Source organism: Solenopsis invicta, chromosome 15 (genome assembly GCF_016802725.1).
Source record: "Solenopsis invicta isolate M01_SB chromosome 15, UNIL_Sinv_3.0, whole genome shotgun sequence".
In the NCBI taxonomy this organism is placed as follows: domain Eukaryota; kingdom Metazoa; phylum Arthropoda; class Insecta; order Hymenoptera; family Formicidae; genus Solenopsis; species Solenopsis invicta.
The window spans coordinates 7,784,182-7,807,280 of NC_052678.1; the positions used below are offsets into that span (position 1 = coordinate 7,784,182).

At 37.6% G+C, this 23,099-nt stretch overlaps 1 protein-coding gene across 29 annotated transcripts in view; it reads right to left on the bottom strand.

The window, feature by feature from the left end:
• Positions 1–1,637: 1,637 nt before the first annotated feature.
• Positions 1,638–23,099, bottom strand: part of LOC105197149 (basement membrane-specific heparan sulfate proteoglycan core protein) — a 166,399-nt gene continuing 144,937 nt past the window's right edge. For 24 of the 29 annotated variants that reach the window (XM_039457991.1, XM_039457993.1, XM_039457997.1 and 21 more), the window contains 37 exons: positions 23,012–23,026; positions 21,948–22,175; positions 21,675–21,812; positions 21,166–21,414; positions 19,955–20,834; positions 19,755–19,879; positions 19,492–19,669; positions 19,209–19,416; positions 18,704–18,844; positions 18,197–18,490; positions 17,918–18,120; positions 17,409–17,634; positions 16,724–17,094; positions 16,226–16,508; positions 15,566–16,007; positions 14,961–15,257; positions 14,260–14,390; positions 14,002–14,182; positions 13,809–13,838; positions 13,470–13,742; positions 12,787–13,341; positions 12,079–12,499; positions 11,589–11,814; positions 11,226–11,517; positions 10,808–11,068; positions 10,202–10,468; positions 9,263–9,451; positions 8,300–8,569; positions 7,525–7,676; positions 7,094–7,401; positions 6,285–6,751; positions 5,833–5,998; positions 3,632–4,025; positions 3,120–3,489; positions 2,686–2,887; positions 2,222–2,572; positions 1,638–1,896 (listed from right to left, as the gene is read on the bottom strand). In XM_039457991.1, the coding sequence (XP_039313925.1) occupies positions 1,638–1,896; positions 2,222–2,572; positions 2,686–2,887; positions 3,120–3,489; positions 3,632–4,025; positions 5,833–5,998; positions 6,285–6,751; positions 7,094–7,401; positions 7,525–7,676; positions 8,300–8,569; positions 9,263–9,451; positions 10,202–10,468; positions 10,808–11,068; positions 11,226–11,517; positions 11,589–11,814; positions 12,079–12,499; positions 12,787–13,341; positions 13,470–13,742; positions 13,809–13,838; positions 14,002–14,182; positions 14,260–14,390; positions 14,961–15,257; positions 15,566–16,007; positions 16,226–16,508; positions 16,724–17,094; positions 17,409–17,634; positions 17,918–18,120; positions 18,197–18,490; positions 18,704–18,844; positions 19,209–19,416; positions 19,492–19,669; positions 19,755–19,879; positions 19,955–20,834; positions 21,166–21,414; positions 21,675–21,812; positions 21,948–22,175; positions 23,012–23,026 (10,043 nt within the window). Of the gene's footprint in view, positions 1,897–2,221; positions 2,573–2,685; positions 2,888–3,119; positions 3,490–3,631; positions 4,026–4,463; positions 5,309–5,832; positions 5,999–6,284; positions 6,752–7,093; positions 7,402–7,524; positions 7,677–8,299; positions 8,570–9,262; positions 9,452–10,201; positions 10,469–10,807; positions 11,069–11,225; positions 11,518–11,588; positions 11,815–12,078; positions 12,500–12,786; positions 13,342–13,469; positions 13,743–13,808; positions 13,839–14,001; positions 14,183–14,259; positions 14,391–14,960; positions 15,258–15,565; positions 16,008–16,225; positions 16,509–16,723; positions 17,095–17,408; positions 17,635–17,917; positions 18,121–18,196; positions 18,491–18,703; positions 18,845–19,208; positions 19,417–19,491; positions 19,670–19,754; positions 19,880–19,954; positions 20,835–21,165; positions 21,415–21,674; positions 21,813–21,947; positions 22,176–23,011; positions 23,027–23,099 lie in introns of those variants that run through there. The other 5 variants (XM_039457995.1, XM_039458020.1, XM_039457994.1 and 2 more) reach the window with 4 other exon arrangements.

Sequence of the window (23,099 nt, forward strand, 5' to 3'; positions counted from 1 at the left end):
GTAACAGGGAGATATATATCAAAGTTTTATCAAAGCTTTGATTACACTCATACGTCGGTGAATAATATTTATCCCCTATACGACGGTAGAATTTTATCATATTATAAATATGAATAAATCAGCACAATGGCAGTGAAAAATTATAACTATGTACTTTATCATCAACACATCCTTCCTTTCGTATCAATTACTGTATCAGTCACCGTATCAGCTGCTCACAATCGTTCAGCTGATTCGCAAAAATCAGGCAGCGAAGCTTGATTAGAAAAAACAGAAGAAAAATGGGAAAGACGTGAGAATTGAGAAGCTTAAGCGTTACGTCCTTTTTGTATTTACATCGCAACTGACAATAAATGATGAATTCTAGATGAGAATAATGCATAAATTTTCTGTCGCTTTTAAAATAATTCGATTACTTGCGAATTGAATTGTATCTACCTTTGTTTGTACAAATAAAGCGGTATAAAACGTTATAGTTATTTTAATTATAAAATATCGATAGCAATATATTAGTGCAGGTAGACTGTGTATATCTATGGATATAAAATTGTTTTCTCGCTCGTTTAGCAATAGTTACTTTCGTATTTTTTCACATGTTACATCTCAAGTCCTTCATGACAAATCGTCAAAGGAATACATGTAAATATGTTTTACTTTTCGATTTTTGCGTATATGTGCAGAATGTCCCGTGAAATCAAATTACTGCAATCGAAAAGTCGCGTCTTTATGTTATACCGTGTCCCGACAATGTTTGATTAGCTGTGATAACCTTTGTTTTTGATCCTTTATACTTCTAGTGTCTTCCTCAAAATATTAGATATGTATGAAAAATTTAACGTATATATTTGGCTTTAAACACGATATTTGCATCAGCGGTATTACCGCTCGACAATGATGCGAATTCGCGGTACATCCTCAGATGCAAATGCAGATCTTTTCTTCAGTATCTTCCGAAGTCACCACGTGTAGGAAGTCTATCAGTTCGATCACTGTAAAATTAAAAGTACACGTAAGATCGACAAATATTTAGTACAAGTTTATTTATTAATAATAATTGAACGTCAAGTATCTCTGGTAGAAAATTCTAATAAAATTTTGATAAGAAAGTTCAATGAATGTGTAACGAAATTTTAATTTATACTTTGCTGAAAAGATTATTTTCTGCGTTTAATGAAAAATAGAAGATATTGTAAGATATTGATTTTTTTGTATGAAATTAACGAAAAATCGCAGATACTCCACAATGAAAAACGAATGATTAAATTTTATTGAAATTTTGATAAAATTATTGGTCAAAATATTTCAAAATGAATATAAAATTCAACAAAATATTATTGACATTTTATCAAAATTTCATTAAAATTTTTTCGTCAGAATTGATATTTATGATAAAGGAAAGAAATGGAAGATGAAGAAGCAACGTACCGTAGTTTCGCCATGTTACTTCCGACGTCAATATGTTAAGCATTAAATAATTTACAAATTTATTAGCTGTACATATTATATGCAAACTCGCAGAAATACACACACCCTTTAAAGTACTGTACATTCGCAATCTCGATTTGATAATACTATGTGATTTGGTCTAAAGGGAAATGTATATTTCCGACAAGAAAGATTGATAATGTTCTATTCATTTAGCTTAACAAGCCATTCAGAACGTTAACTGCGTCTACGCATAATAGCGTGAAAAGTACACTTTGTTCCTTAATATCCCTAGTTAAAGCAATAAGATTTTGAAGTATAATTAATAATGAATAGCTTGTCATGTCATACGCGGCTAGATTGGACGCGGGTTTCGGATGAATAATGTTCACCGGTGGTGGCGGTACAAACGCATCGAATCCGTCTGCATCCGCATCCGTAAATACCAATGAAGATGGTATCCATCTTACTCTGAGCAGCATGCCAAGGAATATCCAACGAAATTAGTCATTTTAGGCGTTATTTTACTGCAGATCATTATTTCAATACAATTAAGATTGTTCGAATAATTTTTACCATTGTATTTTACAAATTAGATTGTCGGCTCCAAGTAATTAAGGATTACATTTTTTTAATGATAATTTTATTAATATGATCTAAATCACTAAATATTGATGAAAATTTAAGGATCCGTGAGAAAAAATCGACTTCAATTCAAAGACAAAAGAAGCGGTTTAACATAAAAAATACGCGAAATTACAGTCTTGGAGGAAAAGTTCTTTTTTAAGATATTTACCTGGTGCATGGCGAGACGTTTACACCCCTAATGGCCTTCTCACCGATATCAATAGCTCCTGAGTCCTGCACCTCCAGTGTGTAAATGCAACCGGAGAATCCGGCGTTGTATTTGCCGTAAGTCATCGCGTAGTCTGGTAAGCCGCCCAAGTAAACGTTACCCCTTGCATTTAAGATTTGCTGAAGTCCATCGCTGACCCCGCTCTCGGTGTGCTCGCCGTTCAGTTCAATGCTGCCATCGCTTCCTTGACGTTTCAAGATTATTCTGTGCCGTTCTCCATCATCGACGCGCTGGGCGGTGACGCGAATCACGGCTGGACCGGAGCCCAAGTTGTACTGATACTCCACGAACCTGGAATAACAAGAAAAAACTTAAAATGGTGTTAATGTAAGTTAATATTCCTCAGTATCTTAAGATTAGAACAGCGGACATTTTTGTTTTACGTTGCGATGTATATTGCTTACCCATCTACTACAGCAACAGCGATGTAATCATCAGGATTTAGATCATTCTGCGTTTGACCGTGCCACATGATCAATCCGTAACTCTTATTAGTGCTGATCTCGAGGCCTAAAACCTCACGCTCTTCTTCGTGCATCATGACAGATCTGTCTAGTTCCAGCCAACCGTCTCCTCTAAAGGCAACGTCGTACGTGATCTCTGCCACTGCAAATATATAATTATATCATATAATTATTTTAATTATTTTTTAATTATATATTATAATGATTTTGTAATATATCTCTAAACGCTCATATAAACATTGTAATAAGAAATAATTTTCGTTTTTTCTCTCGTTAGTTAAACTTAAAAACGTATATTTTTTAAGAGTTTAGAAAATTCTTTTTTTTTGCTGATTATGTAATTTACGTATGAATAGTGTATACATCGTACATACGTTTTTCACAATTCTGTCCGTTGTAACCGAGACGACAATCGCATTTGTAGGACTCGTGAAGATCCGTGCAGGAACCGCCGTTTCTACACGGAGTAAGAAATTCGCATTGCTTTTGCATCTTCTCGCAATTTCTGCCCGCGTATCCGTATTCGCATATACATGAATAATCATTGTTTAGATTTTGACACTGGCCATGGATGCAGGGGTTTATTGCGCAAGGATCGTATAACGTTGTTGGTGGCTGCGTAGACGCTGGAGTGATAGTCGTACGGATCATCGTCTGATTCGGATGAGGCTCCGAACAGTCCTCGATATTGGCCGCGTCGATCGATGACTTGACTATGTCCAAACTGATCGACAAAACTTCGAGCTAAAATATAAATTAACATACATTCATTAAATGAAATTTCGCCATCTTCATTGTATGTAAAATAGTTATTATTTTATACTTTTAATTATAAAGTATACTGCTACTCTATCTATCTTGTATAATAATTAATAATTTTGCTTACTTGGCTTATGCATCCATGGAAACCACGATCGACGCTGACGTTCCGATTGATCGTGATTCGTCTACGATCTACTCCTCCGATGTAAAGAGGCGTGTTTAGGTTCATAGTTCTGGCAGCTCCGCGCGATTTACCCTCCACAAACGGCTCGCCGTTCACCGATAGTTTTGCATCCTTGAAATCTCGATTCACCGTCACGTACGTCCATACACCAGGTTGGACTGCGTGAGGTGATCTTATTGTCGTAAGACCGGAACCGATGTCGAAGCGAAACTCAACGTGTCTATCCTTTAATACGAGCGCTGCAAAATCTCCAAGGCCTTCGTCACTTTGAGAACAGTACATCAAGATCCCGTCCCCGGTGTCCACAGGATTAAAACTCATGGCTAAGGTAAGCCTAAAATTAGGTATAGAATCGATAAAGAAAACGTTTTGTACAAAAATTCTTAAAAGACTTTAAGCAACATATGTCGTGTGTTAATAAAACGCAATTTGCACGCTTTCACTTTTTATCTTTCTTACGTATAATATATTTGTATCAGTGTCTCATTATTCTTTGTCTTATATTTTTTATAAAAGAAAGCTAATAGAAATTAATTTAATGGCAATCAAATCTGTTACGAACTGTACACACGTGCAGAAAGATTGGAAAGAATATAGGCAGGAAAAGGGTTTATATATGTATGTACATATATACATGAACATATACAGAAGCTCGTTTAAGCAATAATATCAAAACAAATATATGAAAAATGTTTTTGTCTTAAAAACTTACCTCTTCGTCTTATATCTTTTTACATCACATGCAAGGTGAAGAAATCGAACGAAACTTAAATTAAAATGTGCGACTTATTATATTAATTTTTATTTACTTGCTTTAAAAATATTCGAATAGCATGATTCCGCTGAGTATATAAACGATCATTCGTACGTGAAACATCTCTTTTAATATTTATATATATAAATTCTTAGATATATGTATAAGTACAAACATTTTACATATGCTGTCATATATAACTGTCATATACACGTATGTGAATGCTACGACTTTGACGTTTTCTAAGCTTGAGTAGGGACTAACTGTTAAATGCGAGACTGATTTGGCAGTGACTTCACGTATTTACTTTTAATAATTAATAATGACTAAAGTGACGCGTTAAGTGTATTAATTAAGAAGCTGTACAAAACATATTAATTACTAATTCGTAAATTGACTGTTGTTTTAACGTTACAGCACCATGGCATCCGTTACAAGGAACTACGCACTATGCAGGCTCGTTGTAAAATACCTGTTAAGAATTCATTATTCGTTTTTTTTCCTATCATAACCACTGCTACTACGCGTGTACCAAACAAAAAAGGGCAGTGAGAGAAATCGCACAAAAATAAGTCGTATTGATTAATCTCTTCGGATACAGGCATAAACGTAACACTAAAAATTTAAAACTTTAGGTAGCTCATTATTATGTTTGGTGTTTTATTAGATCTACGGAGGGAGAAGTTTATTATTGCTGTGATTGGATAAGTAATGATTCTCTAAGTGCGTAAAATTGGTGCTAGATCTAATGTTTTTTTGTGTAGTGCAAATTATTGTGGTGATGTGGCCTTGATCGTGGTTTCCTAACTTGTGCGTTGCGTAATCGTGATCGACTGTGTGTAGTGGTCGAACTCTCTCTTTCCCTGAAAAGAATTTTAGTAATTAGGATGCTTGAGGATGTTCATATGTGCACTGACAATGAGATTAGTACCTATATTCCAATTATAGTTAAATCTGTTAGTTCGTCAAAGGCGTAAAGATACCCCTTTATAATTTTTATTATTTTATATTTATAACAATCCTGTAGATAGAATTTTTTGTTTTAAAGATTTTAGAAAAAAGAGAGAATACAAGATTTATTAATTAAAATGTACTTTTAACTGCATAATTATTATTAATTATTAATTATATTTAGAATCTTTCCTACATATTAGTTATAATATTTTAAAGAATATATTTTATTAACTTCTTTTATTTCATGTTTTTATTTCATTTTTCATAGGTGAGCTATGTACAAATAATTACTTAAGAAAAGAAAAATTAAAATAATGAGATGCAATCACCGCGACAATATGTTCTATCATGTGCGCTTGTAACATCGACTAAGTGCAATTCATTAAGAAATAGTTCGTGCACGTGCGTTCGATCGAGCGGTGGTAATACTCACCATCTAAGAGCTTTCGGAGTCTCGTGAGCGATGAAAGCTCTATCGTCATGGAAAGCTGGGTCGTAGATATCTACCGAATGCTCGCATCTTGAGCCTGTCTTCCCGATCGGGCAGTAACAATCGAAACCAATCTCTTTGTCGACGCATTTACCTTCCCCGCATGCACCTAATGTTATTTAATTTATTTAGTATAAGTCTCATTGTTCAAAGATTTTAGATTAAAGCAATAAAATATTAAGGAGTTTTATTTGTAATAGTAGCCTACACATATTATGCATGTGATTCTTAAGATTATAAATTAAAGATTAAGATAATAAATTAAAAATTAAAAATTTAAATTTATAATAATAATTACAAAATAAATCGTAATTAAAGATCGTAATTAGATATTATTGTATTTATAACAAATTAGACAAAAAATATAAATTAAAGTATGATAAGTCATATTGCACCTGAATAACAGGATTGTCCGACGTTGTCGCAATGTTTGCCGCTGAAACCAGCTCGGCACAGGCACGTGTAGCCGTTCTTTGTAGCCGCTTCCTGACACACACCACCATTGTTGCAGGGATTCTCGGCGCAAGTCTCGCAAGTCGTGATACCCACACTCTCAGTCTGATCGCCCATCAGATCGACCTGCTTCTCCCCAAGGACTAGTCGGCTGATGCACCCAACGAAACCTGTGCTCGCCTCAGCCTGCTTGTTGATTCTACTGTAGCTGGGCACTCCGCCAATGTAAAGGGGCTCTTTGAGATCTAAACCTTGGCGTCTGCCCAAAGCGACCATCTTGTAAGGGCCCTCGCCGTCCACCAGCATCGTTCCCTCTCTTCGATTGCGTTGGACTTTGATGGTATGCCACTCGCTCAAAGTAACAGGTTTATCCGCGCGAATAACGGCTGGTCCAGAACCGAGATTAAATCTGTTGAGAAATTCATTGTATTAAGAATTTATTCACTCGTTGCGACTAAATTTCATGCTAAATTTAAAAACGATTTTGGTCAATGTTTAATTTGAAAAGCAACATTGATCGCAATTTCTTAATATTCAATGTCTAATATATAATAGGCAATTGTCATTTAAAATTAAAAAAACTAGACAATTGACATTTAAAATTAGAAAAACTAGACAATTGGCATTTAAAATTATTTTTCAATCATATAATTCTGTTAACTAAAGATAAAATTTTTATATTCGATAAGCGAAATAAAATACGCTATTTGTCATTCGTTTTACGCGTATTTAACAAGATCTTTCTATTTACTTGAATTGCGGGTATCCATTATTTAGAGATAGAACGATGAAGTCGCCATTGTCGTGACCAGATTCATCGTTGTATAACAGAATGCCATCATAACTTTCCGGTTTGAAAGAGATTTCGATGTTAAATTTAAGATAAGAATCGGGTAGAGGCGGGAAAGCAATATAGCTTTCGGGCGCCTGACTAAAATTAGGCACGACTCCTGTTACAACCAGTACCGTAGGCACTTCGACTCGCGTTTCTCCATTATTTCCAACGCAAATATATGTTCCAGCGTCTTCAGCCTTTACATTAGTCAGTTTTAATTTGTTCTGCAAAATAAAAAAATATATCGTGTATCGAATAGCACAAGATACTTGATCAAAATATATAATTATCATTAATACGCAAAATTCTCCTAATTAAATAGAAATATGTATATGCATTTTATGTACCTCATAAGTCTGGCTGTCACGTGGCAGAAGTCCACCAAGTTTGTTCCACTGGAATTGTATTGGTGGCTCAAGATCTAGACGGCAATCCATTTCCAGACTTGATCCGTATGGCGCAAATTTGGTCTCAAGCGCTGGTTCATCGAGAATTCCGCCTGAAAAATCATAAAATCCTTTATTCACAATAATTTTCAAGATAAAATTAATTTTTCGGCTATATACTTACGTAAACCATATGCAATTTGAGTAAGCATTGACAAAAATATATTTGTGTATTAACCAAAATATACATGAAAGAATATGTATAATATTTTACGGAAATACACTTATCCTTCGATTTACGTGATACTTGTTACACGCAAATAATCCCTCTATTTCTAGTTACTCCACTTACATCTTTTTTACACAGTTAGATAATATGTATTTGTTTCCATATTTATTATTCTATATCAATGAGCCAAAAGTATTTGATTGTACTTATTACATCGGTTGATTGCTTTGAAGTACAATACTGACAGCTACAATAAATAAAATTTACAATTGTTCTTTACAATTCTTAATTTTCATTATTACTGTTTTTGTGCAACTATGTAAAATTAATATTTTTATAACATTGTAGATTTTTTTCTTACGCAGACTTTTAGCAGACTTCATTTATGCGATTCTCAATCGCGAAAAGAAAAACAGATACTTTATGTAAATTGAGGGCCCAGTGCACTTCATTTTTTTTACACACATACATATATCTATTATATGTTGTATATATAATATTAATTACCGTGAACAATCAGATTGAAGTCCTTTTCAAGTATACCTTCGGACGTGTCCACCATGCACCTGTAGGGTCCGCTATCGCTAACAGCTACATTAGTTAGTCTCAAGATGTTGCCGTACTCTTGCGCATTTGGTGGCAGGCTTAAGTGACTCGGTCTCGTCCAACGATAACGTGGACTGCGCGTCCCAGTATATGTGCAATGTATATCAACTGTATCGCCGATGTTTATTGGATCTTGAGACACCTCGATGCTCACTGAAGGCACCGCAGCAGCTAGAATCGAATTACACATATTGGTCATACGTTAAGATCAATCAGGAAAGTATAGGATTAGGAAATTGTATATCCTGTTTTGCACATCGTCGTGTATATCACGAAAGTACTACAACTTTAATTTTTAAAATAAACTGCGAGATTTAATTATAACGTTTTATTCGACATATCCGTACCTGAATTCTTTATATCGTGTTTAAAATTCATCATAAAAAAAATTACGTAAATAAAAAAGTAAAGTCAAAGAAAAAAATTATTTCTTGTTGAAATAACATTAGTACATTTGGAGATGGCAAAAGATTATAGAGATCTACTTGTAAAAAAAGTTTCTTAACAAAAAATAGTATCGGACTAAAGTCTGAAATATACATGTATATATACATATATATATGTGTTGGTTTACACACATTTTGTATTTGCTGCTGACAAGGATGGGATACGGGTGGCGTGCATTTTTTCCGCACTATATTTTTGCTTATAAAAATATTTTATTTTACAAGATAAGCTTGTTTATTTTAGAATCTTTTATTTCATCTGTCTATTCACTATCCGAGCCTGGTTTCTTCGTCAAAGAGTTTATTTTAGTCCGTATCCTTTCCTCATAGGTTCGTACAATAAGCGAGAAAGGGATAGTTCACTACGAGTAGGAGAACTACGGGACGTCACACGACACACATATATCTCAAAACAAACCGCGTCGTCGCTGAAGATATTGGCGATAGCGCGCGTTGCGGCAGAAGCGTTCGTCAGTACCGTCGTTGCACTGAACATAGCCGTCGCAAAAGTATTCCATCGGAATGCATTGTAGGCTTCTGCATTGATACTCCCAGTGCCTGCACTGCGATCGGTACACTGGCATGCAATCCGCAAGCAAATTAACTACTAAATCATAACGCGAGCCTTGTAAAAAAACCTAAACTTGTGGAAACGTTCATGGAACCACGTTTGTAATATATATGATCTCGTTAACAGAGTCCAAACGATACAAAACTTCAAGAGACATCTAAAAGATTTTAGGGCATTTCTTGAATACCTCCGTGTGATGTCTTTTGCTATTTGTATTGTCTGAGAGTAATCTGCTGCGCGTTTGTTAGTGACATGAGTGATGCATTGGATTAGTATAAATTAACAGACCTAATAACAATCTGTTATTTTAATAAAAAAATGTTAAAAATTATTAAAAATTTTAAATCACTATTATTTAAATATATGTATTATTATTAATCATTAAATTTTTTATAAATAATTGTTTCCTTTTTATTAAGGCAAACGTGGAATTGGCAGTTTATATCAGTCGCGTCCTGAACGGGAAGTTGAAATCTCTTCAGATGAACCAGTCTAAAATGTTCTATTGATGAAAATTCGCTTAGAAATAGCAAACAAAAAAATATTTCATAAAAAAGCAGTTTGAGATTTAACACTTTCAGGATTATGAGATGGAATAATGGTAATATTTTTCATTGTAGATCATAGCATCCCAAAAGAATTAAAGGCAAAAATTAAAATCTCTTAACAGGCGAAACATCCTTTAGCATGTACTGCGATCTTCAGTAGATACATTCGGATGAAAGCAAAAAATCTATGAAATGATGCTAAAACGACGGGGTTTAACAAAAATACGGTGGAACTTACGAGAAACATTCAAATTTATATAATCGCTGGATACTCCGCGGCTGCTCTGGATCTGACAGATGTATCTTCCGCTGTCTTCTGGTTTCACTTGCATCAGCTCTAAGTAATCTTCTCCGATTCGCGCGTTGGCCGGTAAGGGTTGCCCCTCTCGGCTCCAATGGATCAAGGCACGTTCGCGCGTCTCGCAACGTAAGCGTACAGAATTACCAACATGAGTTTCCACGTCTCCTTGTTCAGCACGGATTCTTGCATTGTCATAAGGATGTTCTGTAAAATCGTTAATGTTGATTTGTAGTTTGCTGTTCTCTAAGTAATCCTCAAATATTTAATAGACGCGTAGCATTTCATGCTTTAAATAATTACACAGTCCTGGTTCAAATACTCAAACATCGCATTGTATCTTTTTATATCAAAATTTATATATATTTTTTTATGGATGACGTGTCCCGTATAAAAAAAACACATTTTTATAAAATATGTAATTTATGCTATATATTTTTTCTAAATTTTTTCTCTTAATACTGAATAGATGTGTTTCAAACACAATTATTTAAAAGAAAAATTTTATATACATTGTGAACTAAAAAAATTTAATCATTAACCAACCATTAACTAAAACTTCTGCTACCGCTTCTGCTGTTCCTGCTGCATTGGTCGCTTTACACACATATTTGCCAGCGTCGGCATAAGTGATGCCATGGAATTGCAGGATGCCGCCGCTGTGTGATACAGAATACGGTAATGGACGTCCTATAGCTTCCCACTCGATATGAAGGGGTTCGTCTCCCGTAGCGGTGCAAATTATGGATGGATTTTCTCCAGGTCCCACTGTCTGACGCGTGGGATTTAATTCAATTCTTGGTGGAGCTAGAAAAAATTGAATAAAGAAATCAATTTAGTCTCTACGTGCAATTTCTATCAAGAAAATTATAAAAGAAAAAAAGTCGATCTTAAATTTATCTCATAAATAACACGCATGTTTTTTTCTACATTAATTTGACGCATTTTATACATGGTTACTCACATATAATTTCAAGATGGGATTTTGCCCGGAAAAGTACGGTGCCAGCAGGGTCCAAGCCCAAGCATATGTATTCTCCAGCCGCATTTCTGTCAACGGTCGGAATACTTAACACTCCATTGTGCACTGTGCTACCTTCCGGGAGAGAACGATGATCGCTTCTCTTCCAATCCAGGTAGATGTGATTTCCATCCGGTCCAAAGACCTGACAACGCATCTCCACTTTACCGCCGTTCGGGATTCTCAAGTAGTCTTCGGGGATCAACACTCCTCCTCCTGTTTGGTTCGGGTCTCTCTGTAAATAGTTTTTCGTTAAAATGTGTCATCGTGTCATTAGATTTACGATGACAGAATTATAATTCGTACATCATCAGGTTGTGGTCGCTGTCGATCGTCGCACGGAATATCGCCTCTGTCGCCAGTGCAAGGCACGTAATCGTCGTCATCCTCAATGCGAATCTGAATACGCTCCTCGGCTATTCCTACGGTGTTCGTAGCTTGGCAGGTATAGGATCCTTCATCGTCGGGTGAAACAGAGAATATTTCGTAAACGGCGCTCAAGGGAGTAGCTGCTGATCTGCTGAACGTATCACTGTAAAAATCATGATGATGTCATGAAATTTTTATGTAATAATTAGAATTTTTAGAATCAAATTAAATAGTAATTTAAACTTAATCTTTAACCGCATAATATATAAATTTTCATATAGCGTAATAAATTTTTTTTACTGCTTAAATTGCATTTTAACTTGAGGATTTATCTTTTTAAAAGTTACTACAATTGTTATTAGTTCGCAAGATTGTAACAATTGCAGCAAGTCTAGAATATCAAATAACGATAATAAAGTCAACTTACTGTATAGTTATTCCGTTGACGTGTCTGCTCCAAGCTACGTTGGGTTGCGGATGACCGCTCGCGCTGCACATCAAACGGACTCTACTTCCGCGTTTCACCTGCAAGATACCGTGCTTCGGAGTGATAGTGATCACAGGCAGAGATTGTACCTCGATATGTGCGATGGCCGACGTCGAGCCGACTTCGTTTGACGCGGAACAGATGTAGGCACCGCCGTCATTTGCCGTGATATTCGTCAGTCTAAGAAGTCCACCAAAAAGTTGTTCAACGTTGGAAGGGAATGGTCGATGGTCTTGGCGAGACCAGTGCAACTCGGGTACTGGGAAACCAGCCTTCGCACGACATTGGAGATCGGCAGAGCCGCCGAGGAGGACTGTTTGTACATCTTGTGGATACAACTCTAAAACTGGAGCTTCGCGACCTACAATAAAGGTTCGCTTTTCAAAAATTAAGAATAACAAGAAAGAATTGAAATAAAAATAAATTTCTCGTATAGATTTACGCACAGATACGTGTTCTTTTCCAATGCATAGTAAGCTGGATTTTTCGTACGATTTTGAGAAAAAAAATTTATTTGATCCAAATATTTTTAAGCGTTCTTTTGCATCCGAATATATTACATTATATATATATATATATATATATATTGTATAGAATAATATGCAAAGGCAAGTTTTGTTTCTTTTTTTTCAAGTACCACAAACTTACGTTCAACTTCGATGATAGCACTGGCTTCGTAACTTCCCGAAGGGCTAGTAACATGGCAAATGTAGACTCCTCGATCGGAGACCTGGGCGTTAATGATCCTGAGCGTGTCACCTACTTGTTGGACACGCGAACTCATTGTTTCCGTATACTTGCTCCACTTCACCTGTACACCCGGCTCTCCGCTGGTAATGCAACGCACCTCAGCCACCGTGCCCTGTGACACCTCCTGCCGTTCCGGTTTGACTTTGACCGTCGGTGGGTTTGTGCGGGGCTCTATCGTAATCTTGGCAGTAGTGCTCGTCTCCGTTCCGTAAATATTCGTCGCGGTGCACACGTATATGCCGGAATCGCTATGAGTAGGATTAGTGATCGTCAAGATACCGTCGCGTTGACTGGCGGTATAAGGCAATGGCAATCCGCCAGACCTCGTCCAGGTTACGTTCGCATACTGAGACGGTGTGCAAATCAGTCTGACAACGTCTCCGCTAGTTCCAGACCACTCGGATGGAGTTATGGTCGGTGGCAAGCCTTGAGGTGGTGGCTTATTAGGATTGTCTGTAACATAGGATGAAATCTTCAATAATAACATTGAACAATAAGATTAACATTAAACAATAATTTTCGTACGATTTAAAATTATAATTTGAGATACACTCTCGATATTCAAGATACTTTGACTATACCTTGAACATATAAGATGGTCGTCTTCTCGTCTGTGCCAACATTGTTTCTAGCTATGCATTTGTACTCGGCTGCGTCGTTCTTCGATGCAGCTAGAAGACTCCATACACCGTTATAGAACGTCGCCTCTGGACTCATGCTTCCGTGAACTCGAATCCAATCCAATTGGGGTGGTGGATTACCAGTGGCTTCGCAGCGGAACTCAACTGGTTCGCCTTCTTTTACTTGCTGATATGGCGGATTTATAACGACTTTAGGCTCTACCGGGTTAGCTCCTTAAAAAAAGGCGGATAAAGTTACGACCTGTTTCACGAACAATGTGACACGATAATAATTTGTACCTGGTATTTCCAGTAAGTGTTTTGGAAACGCTGCATCCAGTAATATAACGTATAAGAATTAAATAATATATAACATTGACATTTATTAATCTATTCTTTTAACTCGTTTCTCAAAACTTATAATGGTAGAATATAACAAAATTACATCGATATATAATATAATAATTAAAATAAATCAAACTTGCGCTTTTACCTCCAACAGTCAGCGTAACTTTCTTATATCCAATGTTGATTCCATCGCTCACTTGGCAAACGTATACGCCGCTGTCAGAAACCTTCACATCCCTAATGACCAACAATCCATTTGCATCATCCAAGCTTCTACCAGGCGGTAATTGATCACCCTCTTTCTCCCACCTAATGTGCACCGACTCCTATTTTCAATCATAAAAAGGGATCGCAATTACGTTCATAAAAGAATTTGGAAGGTGAAAATCAATAAAAGACTTACGCTATCTTTGGATCTGCCTGTGCAATGATATCGAACGGTATTTCCGGTGTGGACGATCTGGAATTCCGGTTCTTGTATGTAAATTATGATCCTGGGTGGAGGTATCGGGCCAGGTGTAGTAGTTGTTAGTTCTGTGAAAGAAATAAAAACAAAATTGATTTGAAAACGAACGTGATTTTCTTTTCAAATTTTTCTTATACGATAGTAAAACTGCAGCAGTCTTAGCGCGACTATGAAACAATATGACGAACAACAGAGACAATATGGATGTTACTAAATCTTGCAATTCTGTAGATACAACTACAATGAATAAGCGACATTTGTCCACATAGGGATGCAACCACCATCACATTTTGACATCCATTACAATGACGGTTATTTCGAAGAATGATACATTTGTATTAATTTCTACGATACACACATTTTATTCGACAGGACATCTGTGATACTGAATACCATGTACCAGGGAAAAAGCCAAGCTTTTCCGCAAATACTAATCCTGTGAAAAACTATACGAAATTGTGATAAGGACTATAACCCAGGAGAAATGCCTTCACCAAATTCGGTGACGATCTACGATGACGATCTACGATGGCGTAGTGACAACACAGGCGAAATGACGATTCGAGTGATCTCCCTCGCCATGAATCACCAATGGACGGACAAGATGCGAAAGCTCTCGCTATTGTAGTCCGTCAAACCTGGCGTAATTGTCGTCACGATCTTGACCAGTTCTTTGCCGTAATAATTCACGATGTGACATTCCACGTTGCAAGGGGTGTGTCCCATGTGGACGAACCAAGTGCGGATAGCTCCCTTATCTGTCTTCATTATCGGGCCGATTTCGCCGCCCCGCGCAGTTATGGGAAATCCGTCGAATGACGACAATTTAAAATAGATGTAAAACGTGTCTGGATAGTCATAGTTGCACGTAAATTGAATCGTAGAGTACGGTGCAACTTCGCCGTTCATGGGCATTAAGCTTACCATGAGCTCACCTGATCAATGTATCATTATTACTTCGTGGGAGATTTTGGAAGATTTTTTACTATAGATGTAATCGCAAAAGAATCTTGCTCTGTCGCGCTCATAAAAAGCTATTTGAATCTAGTAAAAGTAACTTGACTTCCTGGATGTTTCTTTTATCAATAGAAAAGATTTAAGTATATTCGCTATAAATATAATTTTGTTCAATTTACCACTCGCTCCTTTCTCAAAATTTTCATATTTTTAAATAAAAGTAATTGGAAACACTAATATTATTTTGCACATGATGTTTTGAATATCAAGGAACGCTATTACTTACCTTCACCACTGTCTTGGCAATACTGTCCCGTGAAACCCGACAGACAGTGACACTTGATGTGACCGGATCTACTGATCTCGCAGCTCTCCTCATTCTTGTTGCACGGGCAGAGATTGCACGCGCCCAGATAACTGACGGTCCGGTCACTCGTGTCTCTATAATAACCGCGAGCGCAGGTTTCGCAGGAGGTACCCGTATAACCGGTCGGGCAACGACAAGCTTCGATCTGAGTCGCTCGTCGGTTTTCAATCAGATTCTCCACGGCCGTATCCATGCTGATGTCGCTGATGTACGTTGCGGTCATTCGTTCGCTGTGGGACGCGCGAACCAAGATAGCCTCCAAATTGGACAGCACGATCATGAGATCCGTCCTAGAAGCGCTGCGCGGTCCTTCGGTAGTCAGTCGTCTCCATTCATGTTCTTTTAATGGGACAGTGTAGGTCTGTGAAAGATGTACGTATGTCGCCTTTATAATTGCATACGGTTGAAATCCTTATGTAGTTAAAAAATATTTGGCCAATATACTATTAAACAATATTTGAGCTCGAGCATTAAATTCTTTGATTTTTCACAAAATTATAAAATATATATTAAATTATATATATAATTTAATTTAATATTATGAAATATAGTTTTTTGGACAGATTCTATTTTATGTACCAGCGGAATCTCGGGTTGAAGCTCCACCGGATTCGTCCAGAACAATGTAATGCCATTGCCAATTAGCAAAATATCTTGATCCTTGTAGCTCTGAGCGCCAGGATATGCAGTGATATGCTGTGTCAGAGTTAAGTTTCCGCCATAACTCTTCACTTTGTTACCAGTGAAGACGCTTGGCAGCGACCAGAACAATCTGCGGCTTCTGCTGTCCGGATAGCGGTAGCCGATTTCATTCATAGCCACATTTAGCTCGAAGCCGTCGTCGATTATGTCGCGTCTAGTCCTGCATAAGAGTATTAAATCGATCGATATTTTCTTTCATTCATTATTATGTATAAATTTTATTTGTCAAACTAAGACAAGAAAAAATTAATAAAATTTTTTTTTTTTTTTTAATTAAATTAAATTTTTTATTTCAAAATATTTTTTATGTAAGTGTGTATGTGTGTTTATATTAAATTAAACTATTACTTGGAAAAATGAAGTGCATGTACTTACGAGTCCGTGAGAGTGAAACCGTGATGTGAGTCGTATACCCACATCGGTATTTGCTGTACGTACAATGTGCTCTCGTGACATTGATCAGTTACCCCGCTGCAATAACACTCGACGCATCCATCAATGTTCTCGGCGCGTAATCCGTATGTCGACGGGCGGCATCGATTACATTCTGGACCCTCGACATTTCTTTTGCATTCGCATCGGCCGTCGACGCAAGAAGTGCTGCGTGCACCAGCTTCGTTACATCTGCATGGCTCGGGTTTTGGTCTCCTATATGTACAATCGTTCGGTGTGCCTCGAGTAGGATCTCCTTCGTATCCTGGTTCGCAAAGCTCGCAGTATTCGCCGGTGGTATGATGAGCGCAATTCTGTCGAGGCAAGGTGTCGATTTTCATATCAAATCCTTCTGAATACCTATCTGCATACATGTATTTATACGTGACCATATTTTTATAAAATTTTAATTAACTTCAGTTAAGTTTTCATTTTCATATTTTATAACTAGATATAAAAAATAAAAAATAAACAATAAAATTACTTGAAAAATGTTGCATTTAAATGAAGCTATTTAAATTAATTAATTAACAAAATTTTTTACATTATTTAACTATTCTCGAAAAAAAAATTTTAATTGTATTAATAAAATATAACGTTATCACTCGATTAAAACTGCTTTCGTTACCTCACAAGTGCCAGTTTCAGGATCACACTGATTTGAGTGATTATTGCAGTTGCACGGTTCGCAAATACCCAAGTAAAGACCTTCAATAGCCCGGGTGTAACCAACGTCGCAATCCTCGCATGAAAGTCCTCTGTAGCCGGCGGGGCAAGTACATTCTTCAACTTCGACCGCGCGAGCTTTACCTGTGTTGAATTTTTCAGCAGTGTCCAGCGACACAAAGGAGAGCCTGAAGCATACACAATATCGCTTGATAAATTATTATAATATTCAAAATCTTAAAATCTTTTGAAGTAATCTTACTCTCTTTCTTTTAATTTTATTTTAATTGAATATTGAGCGAATCCGCAACTTTTTTATTAAGACGTCAAAAATTTTCCAATAATTATTTATTTCGTAAATATTTTTATATTCTTTTAAAGAACTTACAAGATAATAGCTTTTATTGTTTTCTGTTAATTAATCTTAAAAAAATGTGAGATTTAATAATATCAAAAATGTAAAGCACTTACGCAGCTTCGTCTGTATGCGTCGTGTAAGTAGCTTTGATTCTGATGGCTCGTACGTCTGCTAAAGCCATTAATAGATGTTCCCTGTCCGCTTGAGTTCCATCATTACGTTGCCAATATTGCTCGAGCAACGGTACGGTAAATGATTGCTGAGAGTTAGGTTCGGGAGACTCGCGAGAATAGTAAAGCAAGTTGATGTCGTTGGCCTGTATGCATATTAAATCACTTTGTTATATCTTCATCATCAGGTACGCAGATTAAGATTCGTGAAAGTGCACTCACGCTAATAAGTTCGACGTCCGCGGCGTTGTTCCTTGAACTTTGACCGCCCGGAGAAGGTACGTATCTGACAGTGTACTTAAGATTGCCGCCATAAGATGTTATTTGATCTCCGAGGAATATGCTGGGTAATTGCCAGTAATAGACATCATTGTTACCGCGATTGGGAAAGTCGCTGTAGATTATTTCCCGGCTGATGGTGTTCAGATGAATTCCCTCTACAATGTCTGGGGTATCAGTGCTCTTGGATTCGATTAAAGAGAAGCCTCGAATAGAGTTGGTGAACGACACACGAACCTGCAGTGTGCGAATGATACAGATTTTGAACTCTTATTTTAATTGATAATTTGTATTTTTATAGAAATTATGCAGACTGCTAATTTTCTGTTAGATTTATATAAAATATAAAATCTCGCTTATGTAATTTTTTGTGATAAGAATTTTTTTTAAGCAACTACCTATCCGGTAAGCAAAGATAGAACTAGACGCGATGCGATATCTTTGTCATACCTCGTTCCTATACCAGTTGGATGAGACGCATCTGTTGGTGATGCCCATGCAGAAGCAAGCTATGCATCCAAATTGATTTGCCGAGGCCAGATTAAAGGTATTCGCCTTACATTGGTTGCAAGTAAGACCCGTTGCATATTGCTGAAAAAGAATATATTACAGAATAGACAACATTTCTCGATTATGACCTAGCGCTCATTTTTATCATAAATATTGATCTCTCTACATATATTATGTCCACATAAAAGAATTGTATAATGTACTTACATTTTTTAAAGTTAAAAAGTTGAATCCACAAAAGATGGATGCAAGAACAATAGTAAAAATCGTTACTGCGAAATGTTTCAAGAAATCACGCATTTATCTTGCATAAATTTTTTGACAAAAAGATTATTTACAGAAAAGAATCTTTTCTTAGGTAAGAGAAAAAAATGCGCAATTTCTGAGACATTCTATATAAAATTATATATAGAAATTGCTTGGTGTTATTATCAGCATGCTATACCTTGCAATGACACTTTCCAGTGTTATCAGCATTAGGACTAAGACTCCCGTTCGGATCACATTGCTGAAGTGGGACGCACATATCTCCAGGAATAAGAGGATTCCCTTGGTAACCGACGTCACACTGTTCACACCTGCGTCCAACATAACCAGGAGGACAATCACACGTGGGTTGACCGTCAGAACCAAGATGACACGTGCGGGCGAACCTATTTATAGTATGACAAATTATAAAAGTGTCTTGAATTGAAATATCACTAACGTAAGTTGAATTTGCGTCTTACTGGTTCGATGGGTTGGTAAGCGGGCACGGACAGGTCTGGCAAGGAATGTTTCTTGAGGGATCGCCGTAGTATCCCGGAGGACACGGTGGTTCATCCCTGTAACATTGACCAAGCCATGGTCCGCTTTCGCGTCTCAGATAACCAGGTGCGCAATGCTCGCAAGATAGACCAGTGTATCCTTGAAGACGATTAAAAGAAAAATCAGTAAAACGAATGAAATTTTGTTATTCAAATATCTGATTGATTATCGAAGAAGTGTGTACCAGTAGGACATTGACATTCCTCGACGAAAGACGCGGATCCTAGACCGGTGTTACGCACGTCGGCGGTGTCCATAACAATGTTGGTGAGACGAACAACCAGTTGTGGCGAGTCGTCGTACTTCACTCTGAAACATATCAAACATATTGCAAAAAATTGTTTTAACATCCTTCAACGATATAATTTTAAGTTCGATGCCTACTTTATAAGAATGTTGTCCACGTTCGCCAGCGCCATCATGATCTCCTCCCTGGAGGCCAGGACCTCGCTTCTTCCTTGTTGCTTGTACCACTCGCCATAGAAGAATCTGACGGATCTCTCATTCTCGTAATCCGACGTTGGCTGTTCGCCTTTATGCATCAAGATGTAATTGTTGCCGCTAAGGATGACGGAGGGTGCGTTGTTCGGCGTGCCGTTACCACTGTGATGGATCGTGTATCTCAGGTAGCCACCGTAAGACTTTAATTGACTGCCGTGATAGTTCTCGGGTAACGCAAAGTAGGGAACATTATAGACATTCGTGTCCAGTTCGTTGCTGAATGACTCCATCAGCTGAACGCCGTCCCGGCCAAGCGGGCGGATTTCGGATATCTGATTGCTAACGTCGCCGAAGACCCTAATCGTCGGAGCGGTCTCGACTGACACGATCTTGTGACGGTCGAACGGCGGCGGGATCTGGTAAGTGAAGAGATCGGCGCTGCGACATTCCGTGGCGACGCCGAAACAGAAGCACGAGATACACTCCTCGGCAATCTTCGCCTCGGAATTGAACTTGCCTCTCGGGCAAACGTTGGGGTGTTCCTTCACGACAACGATGGCATCCGGCACGGCAAAGACGAAGCCTCCGACGTTCAATGCCTCGCACGAGTACGCGCCCTGGTCCTCTAACTGTATGTCCGGACATGTCAGCGTACCCGTTCCATTAGTAGACACGGTTGTGCACTTCGCGGGAATATGTCCCCAATTGAGACGCCAGTTGATTTCCGGTATCGGAACACCGATCGCTGTACAGGTGAGGACCAACACGTCGCCCGGAACGAGGACGACCATCGGCGGTGGAGGTTTTATGATGTAAACGGGGGCTACAAAGAGACCAAATCATTGTTAATAGTTATAATGGTCAATAATAGATAGACATTTCATTTAACTACAGTAGATTTTCTCATAATAGAAAAAATATATTTTATATAACTCTGACTTTCAAAACTCAACGTAGAAATATATTAATAAAGTATATTTAAGTATGAAATATATATCGCTTTTTGGCATGTAAAAAAACAATCAGTAATTTTATAACGCCGACTGTTTCATGAAAGATATATAACTATTATCGTTTTTTCCGATCACGAACGTGAGACGATCGGCGATAAACTATTGACGCTTCGCACTCATGAAATTCTCATCGATACTGACAGCATCCAACTTCGTCGCTGCCGTCCAAGCAGTCGCGCTCCATGTCGCAGTGGTAGCTCTTCGGGATGCACTGTTTATTGCTGCTGCAGGCGAACTCGTTGTAACGACACGGTGATCCCGGGGGAGACGGCGCGCAGTTCTCTTCGTCGCTGTTGTCCGCGCAGTCCTTGTCGCCGTCGCAACGCCACAACTTGCTGACGCATTGCTTATTATTGCAGCGGAACTCGTTGGGCTCGCATCCGTGCGGACCTGTCGAAACAAACGCGCGAAAACGTTTGAAAACTCTCGCCAATAAAGTATGAATGCCGGATATATCTTCATCCAGCAAACACCCACCAAGTTACAGTTATATAAATGTTAGTTGTGATTTCCCACTCAACAATGTAATTGTTATATAATGAGTGTATTATATAACAGTTATATTGTTGAGTGGGAAAATTACAACTAACATTTATATAACTGTAACTTTGTATTTGCCGGGCAACTTCGCAGATACCTATCATACTTACTGCACCGCATCTCGTCGGATCCATCGGTGCAGTCGAATTTACCATCGCAAACGTACGATTTGGGAATACAATCGCCGTTGCTGCACGTAGCCTGATCGTAGTGGCACACTTGTGGCGGTCGAGTGGACGGCTGCTCAACTACGCGGTAATTAAGTTGATATTACGCTTCATTAAAATGAATCTTGTATTTATTAGCGATTCTCATGGCTCTATTTTACCGTGAATAAATTCGATAGTAATTGTAAATCGGAAAGGCAAGATAAAAGAACGTACACTTCTCAACGCTAAGAATGACATTTAGTTGACGACCCGGGGTGGACGGTGGATAACCCACGGCTTCGCAGATGTAGGTTCCAGCATGCTCAAGTTGGATGTTGGGTATCTCCAGGCGACCATTGATGTCTCGGCTGCCGGGCGGCAGAGGAAGGCCGTTGCCGCGAATCCAACGTACTCTGGCACGTAGAAGACCTTCGTCACGGCATTGGAACACGACCTCGCGACCTGATCGAAACGGTTTTGCATGATATAAATTCTGCCCGAGTTTCGAGAGATTGCACCTTTACGGATCACTATGCCCAACGGTACGTCAAATGATCGTCCCGTCAGTGATCGGTAAGCAAGCGGACTTCCCCCGTTTCTTAAATTGAAATGACACTGACAACGTGTTAGTTCAATTCGTGCAACACTTCAATTCTTCTTAATCATGTTACGCTGCTTGTAAATATTTTATGCAAGGCATCCGGCACAATAAAATTAAAATTCTTCGAGAAAATTAGCGTCAAAAGAATTATTATAAATAAAATGTATATATGACGATCAGAATTAGACATCGGTAGCGGAAGATTTCGTAAATAATTTTGTAGCCCAAAATATGCACAATTCAAGTTCTCAATGACATTAGCTATCATGCGTAATTAATATTTGCATGCATGGTTTCAAACGATTTTTCTTTTAAATCCCGGTTATTGATTTAATTGTGAAAATTGCATCCCTTGCAATTTTTGCATTTCTTTGAAAATAAATGTAATTACGATTGCAATACATATATCTGCAAAATAAAATATTTATAATAAATTATATTTATTAATCAAAGAACTTGTAAAAAAAATTTTTTTTTTTTAATTAATTCTATCGCTTATTTTGCGTAGGAAAGCGTTTACAACAGAAGACCATGAAAAGCAAAAATACATATACATGTATTTAATATACAGACATTTGTATATCGTAATTGAAAATATACTCGTATGTATTTTCAATTTTGCACATCTAATGATTCATGAAGATTATTTTAGCCCACAGCATGATTTGTGCAGCTTATATCTTTTGAAAAGTCTTACCTTGCTTCGCCGGGTCTGGCCAAGGCAAGAAAAAAAATAACAAACACATTTATTAATAACTTTCTTTCACTAGGGATATCCTAAATTC